At 43.8% G+C, this 22,167-nt stretch overlaps 1 protein-coding gene across 4 annotated transcripts in view; it reads left to right on the top strand.

Moving 5' to 3' along the window:
- Positions 1-22,167, top strand: part of LOC141735524 (transcription factor RFX3-like) — a 231,237-nt gene that overhangs the window by 197,308 nt on the left and 11,762 nt on the right. For 2 of the 4 annotated variants that reach the window (XM_074568461.1, XM_074568462.1), the window contains exons 11-14: positions 264-418; positions 19,063-19,160; positions 19,476-19,625; positions 21,275-21,483. In XM_074568461.1, coding sequence (XP_074424562.1) covers positions 264-418; positions 19,063-19,160; positions 19,476-19,625; positions 21,275-21,483 — 612 coding nt within the window. Of the gene's footprint in view, positions 1-263; positions 419-1,349; positions 8,983-19,062; positions 19,161-19,475; positions 19,626-21,274; positions 21,484-22,167 lie in introns of those variants that run through there. The other 2 variants (XR_012584768.1, XM_074568463.1) reach the window with 2 other exon arrangements.

The following is a 22,167-nucleotide window of genomic DNA, read 5'->3' as shown; positions in this document are numbered from 1 at the left end:
TGTCTAAAGTCTTTTCACAATATACTGTCCGGTTTGTTTAAATTGCAAGGACCATTTTTATCATACCTCTGCATAATTTATGGGCTGGAGCAGAACTTTGGAGGCTATTTTTCCCCAGTTTCATATGAAGAAGTTAGAGAGTTTCATTTGGATGTAACAGGCACATTTATAAAGTCTTTATTAAATAATCAATTTCAAAGTCCATTGTATTTTTCTTATCTGTATGTGAATGCTTTTTCATTTGTTACATTTATTCACACCAGCAATCTGAGTGAAATAGAAAGTCGACTTCCAAAAGGAAAACTGATTACTCTGTGCAAAAATGAGTCTATTCTGAAATGGATGGGTAATTGTGACCATGTGATGTACCAGGCTTTGGTGGAGATTCTCATTCCTGATGTCCTTAGACCTATTCCTAGTAAGTTAAACACAGATAACATCTCATAAGAGTGTGTTGTATTTTGGTTTATGTGGTGATTTTTTTGTGCCTCACGTGAAACTTTTGGGAATGATTTCAAAGGATGTAAACGTAGTGTGTGTCATCTTTCCTTAATTCTATTGAGTAGGAAGGTGTACTGGAGTTGATGTAAGCATTGTATTTAAAGAAAAGGAGAGTGGATATTTCACTACATTTAGGAAAGTCTCTAGAAGTTTTAAGAATATATTTCCTTATGGAATACACTTTTGTCACTGCAAATTCTAAGTTTTTATTAATTTTAAGATAACAATGGGTTCCTTTACATACTGGCTTTAGTCTAGCTGACAGCTGTGAATGCACTATGGCCCTGAGCCTGAGTCCATTAATACCAGACAGTCTTTCCACTGACTTCAGTAGGCTTTAGTTTAAGTTTTATATATAAAAGGTCTAGTTGTTAAAAAAGCAAAATGCATGTGCTTTGTCATTTCATTTTTGGATAATTAAACATTTATGTATTATCAGTGGCTGCTAAAACCTTATCAGCTTTGATACCTATTAAACCAACATAACACTGTCATACATTTTAAGTCTTGTTTATTATTCCAGTCTACTATACTTCCTGCTCTATTTCCATTATGAAGGACTCATCAATTGATTCTAGTATTATGGCCAAATGACCATTATCAGGAATAGAGCTTTCTTTTCAAAGTTGATTTTATAGTATCCATCATTGCTCAAGCATGGTATTTTTTTAAGGCTCTTTTCGGTAGTAAATGATTTTAAATTGGTTTCCAAGAAGGATAAATTCCTTCCTAAATCATTTATTGTTTTTTATGTTGTGTTAAATATTAAAAAGAAATTATAATTACATATATATAATATAATATATAATATTAAAATAAATTGTAAAAGAAATATTGGGAACCAACAGGGAAACACCTGTGAAATGCCTTGAAGGAATTAGGCTGTGTTCCTCTAAAAAGGTGACAAGGATGATAGGCCCACGAAAGTGCTTCTATAGCAATGCAAGCAGCATGGGTAACAAACAGGAAAAGATGGAAGGCACTGTACACCTGGAAAGCTATGATTTAATCACTATCCCTGAAACTTCGTGGGATGAATCGCACGACTGGAGCGCTGCAATGGATGGCTATAAACTGTTTGAAAAGCACAGGCAAGGAAGGAAGGGTGGGGAGTTTGCCCTCTATGTAAAAAAATTGTTTGACTGCACAGACCTGTCTTTGAAAAACAGTGATGAACAGATTGAGAGCTTATGGGAAAAGCCAACAAAGGAAACATCGTGCTTGGTGTTTACTACAGGCCACCTGATAAAGAGGAGGATGTTGATGAAGCATTCTTACTTCAACTACAGGAAGCATCACGCTCGCAGGCTCTAATCCTCGTGGGGGCCTTCATTCACCCTGACACTGTCAATGTCTCCTCCCACGTCTCTCAAGACCCTGAACCTCAAGGCAGGGACTGGGGAAATGAAGTTCCTCCCATCATAGGAGAAGATCAGGTTCGAGACCACCTGAGGAACCTGAGCATACACAAGTCCGTGGGACCCGATGAGATGCATCCCAGGGTCCTGAGGGAACTGGCCGATGTAGTTGCCAAGCCACTCTCCATGATATTTGAAAAGTCATGGCAGTCAGACTACGTCCCCGGTGACTGGAAAAAGGGGAAACATTGCACCCATTTTTAAAAAGGGTAAAAAGGAGGACCCTGGGAACAACCGACCAGTCAGCCTCACTTCTGTGCCCGGGAAGATCATGGAGACCTCCTGGAAGATATGTCGAAACATATGGAAGACAGGGAGGTGATTAGAGACAGCCAACATGGCTTCAGCAAGGGCAAATCATGCCTGACTAATCTAGTGGCGTTCTACAATGGAGTGACTGCATCGGTGGACAAGGGAAGAGCTACGGATGTCATCTACCTGGACTTCTGTAAGGCCTTTGATACGGTCCCCCACAACATTCTGGCCGCTAAATTGGAGAGATATGGGTTTGATGGATGGATAAGGAACTGGCTGGATGGCCACGTCCAAAGAGTTACGGTCAACGGCTCAATGTCCAAGTGGAAACCAGTGACGAGTGGTGTCCCTCAGGGGTCCGTATTGGGACCAGTACTGTTTAGTATCTTCATCAACACTGTCGACAGTGGGATTGAGTGCACCCTCAGCAAGTTTGCGGATGACACCAAGCTGAGTGATGCAGTTGATTTGCTAGAGGGAAGGGATGGCATCCAGAGGGACCTTGAGAGGCTTGAGGAGTGGGCCCATGCGAACTTCATGAAGTTCAACAAGGCCAAGTCCAAGGTCCTGCACCTGGGTCGGGGCAACCCCCGGTATTAATACGGACTGGGGATGAATGGATTGAGAGCAGCCCTGAGGAGAAGGCCTTGGGGATACTGGTGGACGAAAAATTGGACATGAGCTGGCAATGTGCGCTCGCAGCCCAGAAAGCCAATCGCATCCTGGGCTGCATACAAGGAAGCATGGCCAGCAGGTCAATTCTGACCCTCTATTCCGCTCTCGTGAGACCCCACCTGGAGTACTGCATCCAGCTCTGGGGCATCCAGTTCTGTTAGAGCGGATCCAGAGGAGGGCCACAAAAATGATCAGAGGGCTGGAACACCTCTCCTATGAGGAAAGGCTGAGAGAGTTGGGGTTGTTCAGTCTGGAGAAGAGAAGGCTCTGGGGAGACCTTATTGCGGCCTCTCAATATATAAAGGGGGCAGATAGAGACTTTTTACCAGGGCTTGTAGTGACAGGACAAGGGGCAACGGTTTTAAACTGAAAGAGGGTAGATTCAGATTTAGATTTAGGGCTCAGGAGCATATCTGAAATGCTTGTACACCAACGCACGCAGTATGAGAAACAAACAGGATGGACTGGAAGCACTGGTTAGTTCCCAGAACTATGATATCATTGGTAGTAGTCAGACATGGTGGAACGAGTCCCACGACTGGAGTGCTGGGATGGAGGGCTGGCTACAGGCTGTTCAGGAGGGATAGGCAGGACAGGTGAGGTGGAGGCGTCGCACTATACGTAAGGGAGAAGTTTGATTGTACAGACCTTACAGTTAGCGATGATGTGGTGGAGAGCCTCTGGGTGAGGATTAGGGGGATGGAAAACAAAGGAGATGTTGTAGTGGGTGTCTACTACCGATCGCCCAGCCAGGATATAAACACTGATGAGTTATTCTATAGGCAATTAGGAGAAAGCTCTGGCTCGGTAGCCCCTTGTCCTTATGAGAGATTCCAACTTCCCAGACATCATCTGGGAATATCATACTGCTGTGATGAGCAGGTCTTGGAAATTCTTGAAGTTTGTGGGAGATAGCTTCTTGTCACAGGTACTCAGTGAGCCAACTAGGAAAGATGCCCTCCTAGACTTGCTGTTTGTGAATAGAGAAGGACTCGTGGGGGATGGGATGGTAGGTGGCTGTCTTGGCCACAGGGATCACGAAATGGTTGAGTTTAAAATTTTCAGTGTAATGAGAAAAAAGGTGAGCAGAGTTGCTACGCTGGACTTCAAGAGAGCAAACTTTAAGCTATTCAGGGAGCTACTTAGAAGAGTTCCCAGGGAATCTGCTTTTGAGGGCTTAGGAGTCCACGAGTGCTGGTCAGTTTTTAAGAACCACCTTTTAGAAGCACAGGAGCAGGCAATTCCAGCGTGTCATAAGTCAAGCAAGCGGGACAGAAGACCAGCTTGGCTGAACAGGGGACTCCTTGTGGAGCTCAAGAGGAAAAAGAAATTGTATGATCTCTGGAAGCAAGGTCAGGCTTTGCAAGAAGAGTACAGAACTGTGGTTTGTTTATGCAGGGAGAAGACACAAAAGGCCAAAGCTGAACTAGAGATGAAACTGGTCAGTGTTGTGTCAGACAGCAAGAAGGGCTTTTCTAAGTACATTAATAGCAAGAGGAGTTCTAAGGAAAACATTGGACCGATATTTGTTGAAGATGGTCACCTGACTAATAGGGATGAAGAAAAAGTGGAGGCATTCAATGCTTTTTTGGCCTCAGCCTTTAATAATACTGATAGACCTTGGGCTGCCCAGTCCCCTGAGTTGGAGGACCATGACTGCAGGAACAGTGATTTTTCATAGAGGATGTTACGGCAGGACCCCTCTCGATCATCTACCAAAGGTCTTGGGAGTCTGGGGAGGTCCCTGCTGACTGGAAGCTAGCCAATGTTATTCCAATTTACAAGAAGGGCATGAGGGAAGACCCAGGGAACTACAGACCTGTTGGTCTAACCTCAATTCCTGGAAAAATTATGGAGAAGGCTATACTGGGTGCTATTGAAAGAATAATGCAATCCTCAGGCACAGCCAACGTGGGTTCACAAAGGGAAAGTCCTGTCTAACTAATTTAATATCCTTCTATGATAAGGTCACCCGCCTAGTGGATGAAAGGAAGGCAGTGGATGTAGTCTTTCTGGATTTCAGTAAGGCTTTTGACACTGTCCCTCACAGCATCCTTCTGGACAAGTTGTCCAACTGTGGGATGAGCAGGTTCACGGTGCGCTGGGTGAAGAACTGCCTGAATGGCAGGGCTCAAAGGGTTATAGTGAATGGGGCTACATCTGGCTGGCGACCGGTCACCAGTGGTGTTCCTCAGAGTTCAATTCTAGGGCCAGTTCTGTTCATTATTTAAATCAACGATCTGGATGCAGGAGTTGAATGCACCATTAGCAACTTTGCTGACGATACCAAATTGGGAGGTGCTGTTGACTCTCTTGAGGGACAAGAGGCCTTGCAGAGGGATCTAGATAGATAGAGCATTGGGCAATCATCAATGGCATGAAATTTAACAAGTCCAAATGCTGGATTCTGCACCTGGGACAGAGTAACGCCGGGCACAAGTATGAATTGGGAGAGGAGTGGCTGGAGAGCAGCCCTGCAGAAAGGGATCTGGGGGTGCTGGTTGACGGCAGGCTCAATATGAGTCAGCAGTGTGCCCTGGCAGCCAAGAGGGCAAACCGCATCCTGGGGTGCGTTAGGAGCAGCCTGATCTAGTGAAAGGTGTCCCTGCCCATGGCAGGGGAGTTGGACCTTTAAAGGTCCCTTCCAACCCAAACCATATGATGATTCTATGATGATGATCCAGAGAGCTATGGCCCCTCCAACTACTGATGCTAGAACCCTCACTCACTCCCATAGCTGACACCACAGGCCCCAACGTGCCTACACCCCCCAGTCTGACTCCAGTAGCTGGGCACCATGTTTCACTCACGCACACAGAGGTCTCACCAGCAGCTGACACCTGTTCCTTGCAGCACACATACACAGGGACAGAGAGTGAGATTATGCAGAGCGATAGTTAAGAAAAGATTTTAAAAGAAAATATAAGAAAATAGGACAGGCTGTAGTGATCAGGCGCAGGGCTCAGCCAGACAAGCGTACTGACTGGCCCCGTTTTACCCGTGACTGACCTGTTTTATCCCCCTTTCTGTCTATCCCCCCTCTTTGTTCCTCCCTGCTTCCCCTTCCCCCTGCAAGTCCCTTCATCAGTTTGCATAGTTCTATCAATTCCTACATCCCTCCCAGTTTGGTGCTTGGGATCCCCCCTGGTTTAACATCTTATCAGTTGCAAAGTTCAGGTTGATCTTCCTGGAACTGGTGCCTGTAGTTTAAATTCCTTCCTAAAACATTTATTGCATGTTTTGCATGCTGTGTTAAATATTAAAAAGAAATTTCCTATTTACAATCCAGTATAATCCTTGTAAATACTAAGTTTTATATCCTTTCTGTGGACCAAACAATAATCACTTTATAAAGTTGCCTTAATATTTTAAGACATGGAGCCTCAGCTATCCTTGTAGCTAGCAAAGCTATTTTTGATACTGTAAATGACACCTTCTGCCATGGTGACTTCAAGTGTAATCACAGAACCATAGAACAGTTGAGTAGTTGAGGTTGGAAGGGATCTCTGGAGACTGTCTAGTCCAAACCCCCTCCCAACCTCGGCTCAAAGCAGGATCAACCAGAGCAAGTTACTCAGGACATTGTCCAGTCAGGTTCTGAATATCTCCAAGGATGGAGACTCCCCAACCTCTCTGGGCAACCTGGTCCAGTGTTTGACCACCCTAGAGTAAAAGAGATTTTTTCTTAAGTTTAAACGGAATTTCCTATGTTTCAATTTGTGCCCATTCCCTCTTGTCCTGTCACTGGGCACCACTGAGAAGAGTTTGGCTCCATCTTCAGTACACCCTCCCATCAGGTATTTAGACACATTGATAAGATCCCTCCTGAACCTTCTCTTTTCCAGGCTGAACAATCCCAGCTCTCTCTGCACCTCCTCCTATGGGAGATGTTCCGATCCCTTCATCACTGCAGTGGCTCTTCGCTGAACTTGCTACAGTATGCCCATGTCCTTCTTGTACCAGGGAGCCCAGAACTGGACACGGGACTCCAGGTGTGGCCTCACCAGTGCTGAGCAGAGAGAAAGGATCACCTCCCTCAACCTCCTGTCAACGCTGTTCCTAATGCAGCTCAGGATACCATTGTCCTCCTTTGCTGCAATGGCACGTTACTGGCTCACGTTCAGCTTGTTGTCCACCAGGACCCCCACGCCCTTCTCCGCAAAGCTGCTTTCCAGCCAGTCAGCCCCTAGCCTGTACTGGTGCATTGTGTTGTTCCTCCCCAGGGGCAGGACTTGGCATTTCCCTTTGTTGGACTGCATGAGGTTCCTGTCTGCCCATTTCTCCAGCCTGTCGAGGTCCCTCTGAATGGCACAACAGCCATCTGGTCTATCAACCGCTCCTCCCAATTCTGGAACATCTGCAAACTTGCTGAGGGTGCGCTCTGTCACATCGTCCAGGTCATTAATGCAGTTGTTAAACAGTATTGGCCCGAGGATCAACCCCGGGGGACACCACTAGAGGCTGGCCTCCAGCTAGACTTTATGCTTCTGATTACAACCGTCTGGGCCTGGCAGTTCAGCCAGTTTTCAGTTCACCTCACTGTCCACTTATCTAACCTGTACTTTGTCAGCTTGTCTATGAGGATATTATGGGAGACAGTGTCGAAAGCCTTGCTAAAGTCAAGATAAACAGCATCCGCTGCTCTCCCCTCGTCCACCAAGCTAGTTGACTCATTGTAGAAGGCTTATCAGGTTGGTCAGGCATAATTTCCCATTCCTAAATCCATGCTGATTCCTACCAAGCACCTTCTTTGGAAATGGCTTCCAGGATTATTTTATCCATCCTCTTCCCGGGAATAGAGGTGAGGCTGACCAGCCTGCGGTTCCCCAGATCCTCCTTCTTGCCCTTCTTGAAGCTTGGAGTGTCATTTGCTTTCTTCCAGCCCCCAGGAACCTCCCCTGATCACCATGACTGTTCAAAGATAATTGAGAGTAGCCTCAACACTCATGGGTGCATCCCATCAGGTCCCATGGATTTGTGCATCTCCAATTTGTTTACATGTTTCCCTAACTGGGTCCTCCTCTATTGAGGAAAATTCTTCCTTGCTGCAGACTACTTTCCCTCTGGTCTCAGAGGCCTGGGATTCCCAAAGGCAATCCTTATCAGTAAAGACTCAGGAGTAGAAGGCATTCAGTACCTCAGCCTTTCCCATGTCCTTTGTCATCAGGTTTCCTGCCCCATTCAGCAGCAGGCCCGCGTTTTCTCTGGTCTTCATTTTGCTGCTGATGTACCTGTAGAAACCCTTAATGTTGCTCTTCACATCCCTCGCCAGTTTCAACTCCAGGTGGGCTTTGGCTTTCCTAACACCATCTCTGCACACTTGGACTGGGTCACTTGCCCCTTTTTCCAGCTCCTGTATGCTTCCTTTTCATGTTTGAGTTTAGTTGGGAGCTCCTTGTTCGTCCGTGCAGACCTGTCACCTTTTCTTGATTTCCTGCTCGTTGTGATGGACCATTCTTGAGCTTGGAGGAGGTGATCCTTGAATATCAAACGGGTCTCCTAGACCTCCTCTGCTCTCCAGGACTGTCTCCCATGGGATTCTTCCAAGCAGGTCCCTGCACAGGCCAAAGTATGCTCTCCTGAAGTTTGGAGTTGCCATTTGCCTTGTTTCCTCCTCTCAGGATTCTCAGCTCCACCATCTCATGGTCAATGCAGCCCAGGCTTCCCCCCCCAACCTTCGCATCACCAACCAGTTTGTAAGAATTGTAAGAAAAGCTTCCTTGCTTGTAAGAATTGCGTCCAGCAGAGCGTCTCCCCTTCAGCCCTGTTTTGCTGATTACAAGCTTTTCCATAACACCCTGCACCCTTTGCTTGCCAACCCATTCCACCACTCCCTCGCTTGATTGTGAGTCGTCATCTCCCTCCCCTGTCATTTCTAGTTTAAAGTTCTTCTCACCAGGTTGGCCAGTGTTGGAGTGGGAGATGGGCCCGGAGTAACGATGGAGTCTCAATATGAGTATGATCGTTCTCCCTTTATTCAAGTTTTCACAGAGTATATAGAGAGAGGCAATAAGAGCATGCGCTAGCGGCAGCTATATGATTGGCTTACAGTCTCTGTTCACGCGCTGTCCATGCAGTTCATTCACAGATCAGATTGGTTACAAGAATTCACATAGTAAATTACTTAGTCATTAGCACAACATGTTTTCTACCTTCTCAGTTCCTGTTTTTCCCATGTACTAATTCCATCTTCTACCACCTGTTTTGCCCTTAATCTAATCTCTCATAGTAGGGAGGCTGGCTCACGTGACCATTTTCTCTCAGACACATTCCTACAATACCCCCTTTTTCTTCTTGAGCCAGCCAGACCTTATGCATGGCATTTTCTATCATGTCAGTCACTTTGCGGAGAACACACGAGGCTACCATAATCAATAATAATATAACCAACAATAGCATGAGCCCTTGCTTTAGGAAGTCTGATAACCATCCCGTTATACCCCATGAGCTTAACCAATCATCGAAACCGTTTTTAACCGCTTTTAATTTGGACATGCTATCCTTCAGATCCCGTAACTGCTTATGAATGGATGATGAGTGGTCAGAAAGGTTCATACAACACATACCTTCAAAATCTTCACATCCATGACCCTGAGCTAACAGCAAAAAGTCAATAGCCGCTCAATTTTGCAACGTAGCATCCCGAATGCTATCAGCATCAGTAAGCAAGCTAGATAGGATTTCAGTTGTAAGGTTTATCTGTTTACTTGCCCAACACCCTATCTTATTCAACATATTTAATGCTGTTGCTGTTCCTAGCGAAGGAAGAATACTTAGCCCTTCTCTTTGTCCGAGATTCGAAAATGTTATATGGTCGTCACAGGATGGAGTGAAGGTATGAACTGTTCTCTTGGCTCTGTGGTTACTGTGTGCTCTGCTCACTGTGTCTTTGGCCGTATGCAGGCCTCTGCTCATAGATCTGCCACATCTCCCCCTTTTTTGTTTAACACCAGACCATTTATTAACAAGGTCGCCATGACTTGTGCTTCTGCTCGTTGTGACGCTCTTAGCCGGTTATATACTAAACACAATTAAAAACAGAATCAAAAAGAACCCTGCTAAGGCAATAAATACCCAGATTCCTAAATTTAGCCCAGAAAGCCAATTTCTTTGGATTTACCCACGAGAAATCCTTTTGTAATATTTCAAATACATTGCGGTTGCTGACAGCACAAGCGACCCTGGAAAAACAATCGTGGTAACATTTCAATCATCATAGTTACTGGTTTTGAAAGGGTATGTGGCAAAAATACCCACTCTAACGCAGTCAGGCTCTTTGCGAGTGCATCATCCCACTGTCCTATCAGGGTGTAAAGTTGAAATTCTTGTAGGAAGGTGTTCAATGCGTCTTGCAGCAGTAGTAGACTATATCTTATCTTGCAACATACTGTAATGCCTTCTGAGCTGTTGGGGTTAATGAACATAGAACTTATGGGGGGGGCAGGGGCAGACACAGTGCTTCAGGGCATCCCCTGTACCTTCAAAGTGTGCTCATGTCTCTCTCCCCCTCTCTGACCCGAGACAGCCTCCTTATATCCTGCACTGGATTGAGTGGAGGAGTACAGGCTAGAGTCACTGCATGCATGGCCAGCGCATGCAGCGAGTCCCACCAGACTCTCCTGCACTGGATCGAGTAGAAAAGTACAGGCTAGAGTCGCTGCACACGTGGCCAGCGTATGCAGCGAGTCTCACCAAACTCATGATCCAGCTTTGCTAACAGTGGCTGTCTGATACCTGACTACATTGTTGTAATCCCTTCTTGTTATCTTCTTCTGTGAAGGTCAGGTTCTCATGGATACACACATAGTTTTTAGAGCAACATATTCTACAACTCGTACAAGGGTACGATGCAAAGCGGCATTTACAGCTGATCATATAATGCTTATTAAACACGGCAAACAGCATACTAAACATAACAGACAAATTCCTTCCACACAGGCGATGAGTATAATTTGCTTCAACCAACCCCACCCCCAAGTCCATCCAGCAAAGAGATTTCACCCAGTGGTCTCCACAAGTTGCTGGTTCGGTCGGTGCAGTTCCTGCAGCTGGGCATGGATGGATTTGGAGTGCTCACTTAGATTCATACAATACAGTCCTTTAAAATCTTGACAACCATGTCTGTGAGCTGAAAGCAAAAAATCAGTAGCAGTTCTGTTTTGCAACATCGCATATCGAATACTATCTACATCTAGCAATAACTCAGAAATAGCTGGACTAGTAGCATTGCTAAACTTATCCTTGGCAGCAAGAGAGTCCTTGTTATCACGAATCCTTGACAGCAAAAGAGTCCTCATTAGCAAGAGCGCATGTGGACTCCCTGTTCTTGCTGGTACTGTGCTTTGATCTTCTTCCACAACAGGCCAAGGTTCTCAAGCAGCTGGATAAGGTGTTTGTGAGTCCATTACAGGCTTATGTCATCCAAATGTTTTTCTTGCCAGCACCCGAGACTGAATAACAATTGGTGTGATATATGTGTTTTCCAGCACCCAGGTGTGAGTCCCTTGAGTGTATTTACAGTCCTCCTCGCCGATTTTCCGTTGCTTTCCCATATTCCACCCCCTTGCTCAAGAGACCGCTTCTGCTGGGTTCATTTTAGTCTCGCAGGGTATAACACAGAGCAATCTACTAAGGCATGCAATAACATAGACACATATAGGAAAAAACCAAAAACATATCTCTATGGTACTGCTTTGAATCAGGTGTCCTATTTCTCTTTTTCTGATGCTTTCTCGTAATGCTTATGGCATACTTTTGTGCTAACGTGGCACATTTCCCATCTAATTGTTCCTGTTTGGTTTCAGTTTGGTTTGTTTTTTTTTTTCCCCTCTTTTTTTTTTCCTCTTTTTTGTTTTTTCTTTTTTTTTCTTCCATCGCTTACGACTGACATAAAAGTCTGCCTTTGCAACAAGAGCTCAGTTTCTCATTTTTCCTTAAGTTTCTCATTTTCCTACAGAGCATCCTATAGATTTTGGCTCAACTCCTTTTCCCAATCAACCATGATCTTATAGACAAACGACAAACAACCAGCGATACGCCCTGCACGGGCGAGCCGTTCCCGAGAGTGTAAACGTGTCGGCTCGTGAAAACTCCCCCAATATTTCAGGACTTCCATCGGTTCTACAGCCCATCCTGGTGTATCTACCTGGGGCGCGCTCGCCTTTACGTCTAAACATTGTGTATATACAAACTTCTTCACTTGACGGAGTGTCAGCCCTGGTTGCATACGAGAACAGTACCACACCGGGCAGAACACCTGCTCAAGTGGAGTCACCTAACGACACTGCACACAACAAAAAACAAACAGTAGCACACATGCTGATCAGCAGGTATAAGCTGGCGCCCACACACACTTACACAGCAGACATACAAAACCAGCACTTCTATCTCAGGGAGACGGCTGGGGAGGGGAGGGGGCAAGGCGGGCAATGGCAGGAGCAAACAGCTCCAGCTCTGTCCTTCTCTGCTGACATTCTGCCTCCTCCCTCGGCCTCAGGTGGAGCAGAGGGGATCAGCAGGGGATTGTCCCAGACCTTCGGACCTGGCCTGTTCGATCCCCCTCCCGTGGGTTGTAATGCTGAAAAAGCCCCGGCCGCCGTGGCTCGCTCCGCCTTCATATCTTGTAAGGTCGATAACACCAACCACCATGTCGTCGCTAACGGTGATGCCTCTTTGTCTCCTTTACTTATCACTTCCCACAGTTTTTTCCCAACAGCCTCCCATATTTCTGGTTTAAAAGCTGTCTGGGGCTCTGGTGCGAATCCGTTCTCTCTGCACCAGGTTAACAACCTTCGGAGCATACGCTCATCGTATTTCACCCCTCTCTTAGAGAGGATATGCAGGAGAAGTCTTAATATAGCCCCTTCTTCTTTTGTTACTTGTTGTCCCATCTCCTGCCCCGGCTTAATCAGTTTGAGCAACAGTTTCGCTGGTGTTTCAATCCCTCTCTTAGAGAGGATCCCAGCGAGTAGCGTGGCCGCAGCTTCTGTTTCCATAGCTGCGCCTGGGAGGTGAGGAGCGACCTCACGCCGTTGTCTGCTCCCGCTGATGCACCCAAGCAGATCGTCTCCCAGCCGAAGTTTCCCACTCCCCTCCTCTAGCTGCTTACCGCAGTCTTGGAGAACTCAGTCGCGCTGAACCATCCTCTGCTACCAGATGTTGGAGTGGGAGACGGACCCGGAGTAACGATGGAGTCTCAATATGAGTATGATCGTTCTCCTTTTATTCCAGTTTTCACAGAGTAGATATAGACAGCAATAAGAGCACGCGCTAGCGGCAGCTATATGATTGGCTTACAGTCTCTGTTCACGCGCTGTCCATGCAGTTCGTTCCCAGATCAGATTGGTTACAAGAATTCACATAGTAAATTGCTTAGTCATTAGCACAACATGTTTTCTACCTTCTCAGTTCCCATTTTTCCCATGTACTAATTCCATCTTCTAGCACCTGTTTTGCTCTTAATCTAATCTCTCATAGTAGGGAGGCTGGCTCACGTGACCATTTTCTCTCAGACACATTCCTACAGGCCAGCCTGTTGGTAAAGATGGTTTTGCCCCACTTGGTCAGGTGGATCCCATCTCTCTCTAGCAGTCTTCAATCCTTAAAAAAGGGTCCCCATGGTCATAAAATACATTGTCATCGTCAGCCGGGCAACCAACTGTTGACCCACAGGATCCTTCCATTCCTCCTCAAGCCCTTGCTTCTCACTGGAAAGATCAAGGAGAACATTACCTGGGCCCCCATGCCCTTGACCATTGCCTCCAGATGCGTGTAGTCACACTTGATATGCTCCAGGTCTCCTCTGGCAGTATCGTTGGTGCCCACATGAAGATTCGCAAGGAGTAATAGTCCGAGGGTCGGACAAACCTTGGCGATATCTCCACAGCATCCCGGATCCGACCCCCAGCAAGCAGTAAACCTCCCAACACAGCAGGTCAGGTTGGCAGATGCGGACCCCCATCCCTTACAGCATGGAGTCTCCCACTATTATCACTTGCCACTTCCTTCTGGTGCTGCTGCGTGGCTCAGGCTTAGCTAGCTTGGCTGCTTCATTGGACAGAGTTCCCAGACCCTCATCTGCTTCGAAGGTACTGAGCCTGTTCTTTAGTTGGATATATGCAGGTGGAGCAGGAGCCTTCTTCCTGTTGCCTTCGCCATTTCCTAACCCAATAAGCACAGACCACCTGATCCTCCTTCAATACAGCTGAGGGTTCAGGCTGCAGGGTCCTAGCAGCAGCAGCAGTTCTAGCAAAAGACCAGAGCCACTGTGTATTACTGGCAGTAGAACCTTTCCCCTGAGAATGGCCTTTTTATCTCTTCACAAATGACAAGATGGACAGTAACAAACTTGTTTGGGAGTTCCTATTCCAGGCAGAGAAGTTATGTTCAACATATTTTTCACATTGTATTTCTCAATTTCAGCAATTACAAGTACCGGAAAGACTGCAAAATCTTATTATTTGTGAGATTTGTGTAGGAGAGAGATTTCAGATGAGAACCCAAGCTTTTTGAATGCTTATCTAAAATAAATGTTCTCCTCGTAACTTTTTTTGCTACATCATTTAATGTGTGTTTAGTAACACTTTGCAAACTATCAGAATGAACTTAGGCCGTTTATTTTGCACCAGATTGTTCTTAAGATTCTCTGGAAGAGGTTTTTGGCAATTTTGATGATAGCCAGATCAACTTGAAGAATGTTTGAGGCACGTAGGTGCTTAGGCTTTTGGTAACGGCTGGGTATGTTAACCTCTATTTACAGGACAGAGGACAACAATTTTTTTTAATTTAATGTGTCATTTTCAGAGCTCATTAGAAATTTGTGATCACTCTATACATCACTGTCCTCTAATAATATAGTGTTTAGCTAGAAAGAGGGAATATTATTTCTTTAGAATTTAAAATTCCTCTTTCTTCATAGCTAAAGACTTTTTTTAAAATCAGGATGACACTGAGCTGCTTCTTTCCACACTTATTTTTTCAAACAGATCATCCTGTAATACAGTGGGGTGGGTGAAAAGGATCTTATGTTAGGTGTTTTACATAGCATTTGTCCAGAAAAAAAATAATATTTTCCTTAAAGAACTAAATATCATTGACACATTATTTACAGTATTCCTTATACTTTGACTTTTTCTTATTCTGCGAGTAATAAATTAACATGAGTGAATGCTTAGTTAATTAGTAAGTGCATACAAAAATGTTTACGTAGAAGCATAAGTGAGTTAGATGATTGACAGTACAAAAGAACATTTGTTCTTCGCCTGGAAACCTCAAGAAAGAAAAAGGACAAAAAAAAAAGGACAAAAAAAGCCTGTTCCATAGAGCTAATACAGAAATTTTATAAATCCAAATTAAATTGCAAATGAGCATCCACATTTGGGGGCAGTTACATAAACTAGTTATCACTATAAATTTGAAGAAAAGGATGCTGTGAAAAATAAAATATTTCTTTCTTTTTAAGCAGATGATTGGCTAACTTTGCTAGCAGAAGTTCTTAATTACAGGATTCATCGATTACTCAAGTTGAAAAAGGGCATTTCTCATATTAGGTGACTTCCATTAACCATTAATTCTTACTCTACCAAACATGGTGTTTTGCCTCATAAACAAAATCCAGTCTTTACTTGGACTGTTTCTTCTTAGAGGTAGTGAAAAAAAAATCACTTAAAGATAATATGATTTCCCTTTTCTAATTTTTTCTTCTTCATTACTGTAGCAGCATTCATTCTCCACCACCAAGATTTCACAGCAGTAAGAGCAAGTAGTTAAACACATTCTTATATATTGCTTATTGATACTGTCTTTGAACACTGCACATTGCATTTTGTTCTTCAGAACTAAAATAAACAGCACGTTGGCAACGGTTCAGGGTACTTCGAGCTTACTTGAGGAAACTGCAGTATTGCAATAATTGCCATTTCCTGTAGGGTTTTGCTCTTTAAAAGCAAAAGCACTTAGGCAAAAATTGAAGGCGGAAAATTCATGATGAAAGTTTTCAGGAGATAGGAAACAATTGTTGCAATTACTGATGAACCTGTAGGAATGCCAAAAAGAATTTTCACTGCTGATCATAAGTTTCTTGAAAGGGTCTTAGGTGAAGTGGTCAGTTCTGTTTGGTAAATCAGAAACTAAATAATTGTTACATAATATAGAATCAAAGAATAATTCAGGTTGGAAGGGACCTCAGGAGGTCTCCAGTCCAACCTCCTGCTCAAAGTATGGTCAGTGCTGAATTCAGACCAGTTTGCTCAGGGCTTTACCCAGTTGGGTCTTGAAAACATCTAAGGACGGAAACTACACAAACCTCTCTGGGCAACCAGTTGCACTGCTTAACTGTCCTCCTGGGTTGCTTGTGCCCTGCTTTGTTGTCCCTCTAGCAGATATTGGGGTTGTTCAAGTCTCTCATGAGAACCAGAGCCCGTGAACATGAGGCTTATTCCAGTTGCCTGAAGAAGACCTGTTTTGGCTTTACATGGCAAGGTTTCGGTAGAGGTGGGGGGTGCAGGGATGGCTTCTATGAGAAGACACCAGAAGCTGTCCCCATGTCAGAAAGAGCCAGTTTCAGCCAGCTGCAAGATGGACCCGCCACTGGACAAAGTCAGAGCCAATCAGAGACATTGGTAGCACCTCTGTGATAACAAATTTAAGAAGGGGGGGGGAAAAACCTGCTGCACAACAGCAGCTGGGAGAGAGGCATGAGAATATGTGGTGAGAGAAACAACTATGCAGACACCAAGGTCAGTGAAGAAGGAGAGGGGGGAGGCGCTCCAGGTGCCGGAGCAGAGATTCCCCTGCAGCCCAGGGTGAAGACCATGGTGAAGCACATTGTCACCCTGCAGCCCATGGAGGACCCCACGCGAGAGCAGGTGGGTGTGCTCTGAAGGAAGATGCAGCCCGTGGAGAGCCCATGCTAGAGCAGGCTTCTGGCAGGACCTGTGACCCAGTGGGGAGACTCACACTGGAGCAGTCTGTTCTTGTAGGACCGCACCCTGTGGAAAGGACCCATGCTGGAGCAGTTTGTGAACTGCAGCCTATGGGAAGGACCCACGTTGGAGAAGGTTGTGAAGGACTGTCTCCCACGGGTGGGACCCCACAATGGAGCAGGGGAAGAGCGTGAGGAGGAAGGAGAGGCAGAGACAAAGCGTTATGAACTGACCGCAACCCCCATTCTCCGTCCCCCCGCACCGCTCAGGGGGAGGAGGTAGAAGAGTCGGGAGTGAAGCTGAGCCTGGGAAGAAGGGAGAGGTGGGGGGAAGGTGGCTTTAGATTTGTTCTTATTCCTCATTATCCTACTCTGTTTAATCGGCAATAAATTAAATTAATCTTCCCCAAGCCGAGCCTGTTTTGCCTGTGACAGTAATTGCTGAATGATCTCCCTGTCCTTATCTCGACCCACGAGCTTTTCATCCCATTTTTCTCCCCCGTTCTGTTGAGAAGGGGGAGCAATAGAGCAGCTTGGTGGGCACCTGGCGGTCAGCCAAGGTCAACCCACCTCAAGACTTCATCTACTTCTTCCTGATGAGGCAGTCTGTATCAGATACCCACAACACCACCCACATTGCTACGTCATCTAACCCAGATCCTTAAGCTCTCAACTGGCTTATCATCCATTCCTAGGCAAAGCTCCATGCATTCCAGCTCCTCTTTCATATAGAGCGCCTTCTTGGCTTGTTTTCCCTAAAGATTCTGCATCCATCCATTGCAGCACTCCAGTTGTATGAGCCATCCCACAATATCTCTGTGATCCCTGAGATCGTAGCCCTGCAAATGCTCACGGATATCTAATTCCTCCTATTTTTCCCCCATGTTGCATGCATAAGCGTGCAGGCACTTCAGAGAGGCACCCAGTTGTACCAATTTCCTCAAAAGGGCATGAAAGCTTTCCCATAATGCTGATCTCCTGACACTTCCTTAGTTATGTGCATATGCTTGAAGTGGTCCACTTTCAACCTGGTTTTGTTGATTATGAGGTCCCTCCTGTTTACCCCACATCCTTTGCTTGCCCATCCAGTCTATGACTTCCTCACTTGACTGTTGGTCATCCCTTACCCATCATTCCTGGTGTAAAGCTCTCCTTACCAGGTTGGCCAGCCTGTTGGCAAAGCTGTTTGTGCCCCACTTGGTCATGTGGATCCTGTCTCTGCCTAGCAGTCCTCCATCCTCAAAGAGGATTCCGTGGTCATAGTGGCACAGTCTAGTTGGAGGTCAGTAAATAGCGGTGTACCCCAGGCGTCAATACTGGGTCCAATACTGTTCAGCGGCTTCATTAGTGATCTGGATGACGGGGCAGAGCGTACCCTCAGCAAGTTGGCTGATGACACAAAACTGGGAAGAGTGGCTGATACATCACAGGGTTGTGCTGCCATCCAGAGGGACCTCAACAAGATGGAGAAATGGGCTGACAGGAACCTCGTGTACTTCAACAATGAGGAGTGCCAAGTCCTGCCCCTGGGGAGGAAGAACCCCATGCCAGGGGAGCCAGACAGCTGGAAAGCAGCTTTGCAGAAAAGGACCTGCGGGTCCTGGTGGACACCAAGCTGAACGTGAGCCAGCAGTGTGCCCTTGCCGCAAAGAGGGCTAATGGTATCCTGGGCTGCATTAGGCAAAGCATTGCCGGTAGGTCCAGGTAGGTGATCCTTCCCCTTTATTCAGCACTAGTCGAGTACTGTGTACCTGGAGTCCTGTGTCCAGTTCTGGGCTCTCCAGTACAAGAGAGACATGGACATACTGGAGAGAGTCCAATGAAGGCCCATGAATTGGCAGTGCTTAACTGTCCTCAAGGTGAAAAAAATTCTCCTATCAGGTCAAGACCTTTTTTTCAATTTATGTCCGGTGTCTATCACCCTTCTGCCATGCATCATTGTGAAGAATCTGACTCCATCTTCTTGATACCTTGTAGGTATTGAAAGGCTTCTATTGGGTCCCCCCTAATCTTTCTCTTTTCCAGGGTGAACAAACCTAGTCCCCTCAGCCTCTCTTCATAAGGTATGTGCTCCAGCCCCCTGACCACGTCAGTGGCCCTCTGCTGAACTTGCTCCAGTTTATCAACAGCCTTCTTGTATTGGGAGGGATCCAAACCCTAAACTGGATAAATCTCTGAGCCAATAAATGCAGCAGATTTCAATGTGGAATATTTAAATACCGAGGATGCAAAAGCTTTCAAAAGAGGCATTTTGCCATCTTTTTAATCTTATTTTTATTCTTTAATGTTTAGGTGCCTTGACCCAAGCCATTCGCAATTTTGCAAAAAGCCTTGAAGGTTGGCTTTCTAGTGCCATGAACAATATTCCACAGAGAATGATACAAACCAAGGTAAACAACATTTACTGCAGTTTTAGTCACTTTATGCAATTGTACACTAGATGTCATTTAAGATTTAAAAGTAGCGGCATTTTAATTTTTATGTGAAATATCATATTTAGGTTGAACTTCAAACATGAATCATGGGATTGGAAATAACTTTGTTTTGCCAAAAAAAATTAATAGGAAAAACTGCATTTGTTCCATTATACGTGAATTGAAATATCTGAGGGCTCATAAATAAATACAGCAATTTTAATTTAAAATAGATGAAACAGAAGACCTGTTGATAATAAAATGTGTTAAGATAAATGGATTTCTTCATAGGTTGCCGCTGTAAGTGCCTTTGCCCAGACTTTGAGAAGATACACATCTCTTAATCACCTGGCTCAGGCAGCTCGGGCTGTGCTTCAGAACACTTCTCAGATCAACCAGATGCTCAATGATCTCAACCGTGTTGATTTTGCCAATGTACAGGTACCTGTGGCTCTAAAAACCAGACTTTAAAAAAAATTGTTATTTCCCCCCAAATTTTTAATTTTTATTGTTAGTTCTTATTATTCCATCAAGAAAGCCAAGTGGGAATATTTTGCTGATTTTTATACATGCAGTGATTCATTTGAAACTTTCCAGCTTACGTTTTGGCCGTAAGGAAAATAAAACCTCAGAACCATTATCTATTTCCATTTTCTCTGAAGTCTTCTTATCTTTCAGACCATGCATTCTGCCAATTTTTATTTAATGCAGATTAAAGTGTAGAGTACATGTGTTCTTAGAATGAGCAGTATGAACAATGCCTGAAGATGAAATCTTGGATAGTAGCATAGCTTCTGATCTTCCATAAAAAAATATTGATCATACAGCACTATTTCTAGTACCAATTGTTTCATTACATTTATTTTTATTTCAGAGACAATATCATTACTATACTTTCTTTAATTGTTTGTGTTTACATTTCCTACCTTTTCTAAGTAACTAGTTAGAACTAGTTTCCAGTTAGCTGTAAAATATCAATTTATTATTTTTCATTAGATTTAGAAAAAGGTTTCCCTTTTACCTCTTTCTTCTCCTTAGAAGAAACAACATTTTATTCTCCGGTTGCTCAACTATCTGATGTGGTCCAGATTACTGGTAGTCATACATTTGTCTTCTTTCATAAACAAACATTTTAACACTTTTTCTCTTAACAGAAGTTCAGAAATTCACTAGCAACAGTTAAATTCTTTTTGCTTGTTGCAAAGACCTTTGAATAAATAAAATTTAACACAGATATAGTTATATTGCATAATGATGTGTAAACTACCTAAGATTTAGTATGTGACCAAATATATGGTATATTAAATATACCTGTGGTAAGATATAGGATCTATGAATGTTGAGATGTTAACTTGGCATGTGATGGCTAGAGTTTAAGAATACGGCCTATATTAAATTGATATTGGTTTTCTCTAAGTTCCATTTAACAGAACTGTCGTATTGGTCTTATTTAGACTTAAAAATGTAATATAGTCACATTCCATTATAATACTTTGAATTGCTCATTGTTGTACATGGACTGTGTTTGTCCAATTGTGTGCTATTTATATTACTCATTAAGCAATGTGTAATATATTGCAGACTGTGGATAAACACAACAATCTTTTTTGCCTATAAAACAAAGCTCTTTTTAAGTGAGGTGATTAAAAAATGTAACAGAAATTGTATTTGGTCTTAACTCCTTCAAAGCACTAGGAACCATGGTACTTTGGTTTCTTGGTTCCTCTTTATTTCTTACTCTCTCTACTTCCATTTGACTGCCCTTTTCGCTCCTTGTTCCTGTAGTCTCAAGCCTGAAATTTTTACTAGAAAATTTATGAATGAGGGAAGTTGAAAATTAATATGGAACATTGCAATATATTTGTGGTTTTTACATTGTATTGGGGGGGGGGGCTTTATTTGATGCCAATTTTTATACTTTGGGTTAATTACTCTCATTTTCTTCCAACCAAATTGAAAGAGACATGAAAATAAAAATACTCATTAGTTTGCCTAATAAGTGTATTTCATCATTTTAATTTAATTGTTCAGTCTTTAAGAATAATTTACATTTTGTGTTTTGCTTTCATGTTTGCCATGTGTTGTAACAGGAACAGGCTTCCTGGGTGTGTCAGTGTGATGACAATATGGTTCAAAGACTAGAAACAGATTTCAAGATGACTCTTCAGCAGCAGAGCACTCTGGAGCAGTGGGCTGCCTGGCTTGATAATGTAATGATGCAAGCATTGAAACCATATGAAGGAAGACCCAGCTTTCCTAAAGCAGCACGGCAATTTCTTTTAAAATGGTCTTTCTACAGGTAGTTCTTAATAGTCTTCTAAATTATTTTAGCTATTTTATTATTTGCTGAACTGTATGCTGTAGTAATGTTGACAAAATTAATATCAGACAATAGTTCCCAAGAAATTAAGAGCACCCCCCCCCCGCAAGATTAGTGTTGTTAACATTAAACACAGGGCTATGTGCAACTCAGCAGTGGATGAAATGATCCTGTATATCATTTTAAAGGCCTTGTGCAAGTGTATTGAGGTTAGAATTTTATCCGGATTTGGAAACATGCTATGAAACATTTTGGATTGAGTAGCTATACAATTTTAAAGCCAATGTTCTTAATACTATTTATTAAAATACCGTGGCTTCTATTTTTATTATATAGGGAAAACAAAATATTTTTTAATGTGTAAAAAGAACATCAAGATAAATATTCCATGTCATCTACTATTGTATCAGTTATCATAGTAAAGCTAGGGTTTTTTTGAAAATGGTACATTGTAGCATTTACTTTCTGAGGGCATCATATGGATGTTTTCATCCACAATCTGCATTTTTCTATTATAGGGTATATACAAACTTATTTAAATTTTACAAGTTTAAAACCCATTACAGTTAAAAGCTTTGAACTAGGAATGTGAGCACAACAGACAATATTTTGATGGACTACTTTGTTTAAATTTAAATAATCTTAATACAATTTTATTATTTA

Source organism: Larus michahellis, chromosome W, assembly GCF_964199755.1.
Source record: "Larus michahellis chromosome W, bLarMic1.1, whole genome shotgun sequence".
Classification (NCBI taxonomy): Eukaryota; Metazoa; Chordata; class Aves; order Charadriiformes; family Laridae; genus Larus; species Larus michahellis.
Note: the sequence above shows the minus strand (reverse complement) of the source record. Positions and strands in the feature narration are given on the sequence as shown.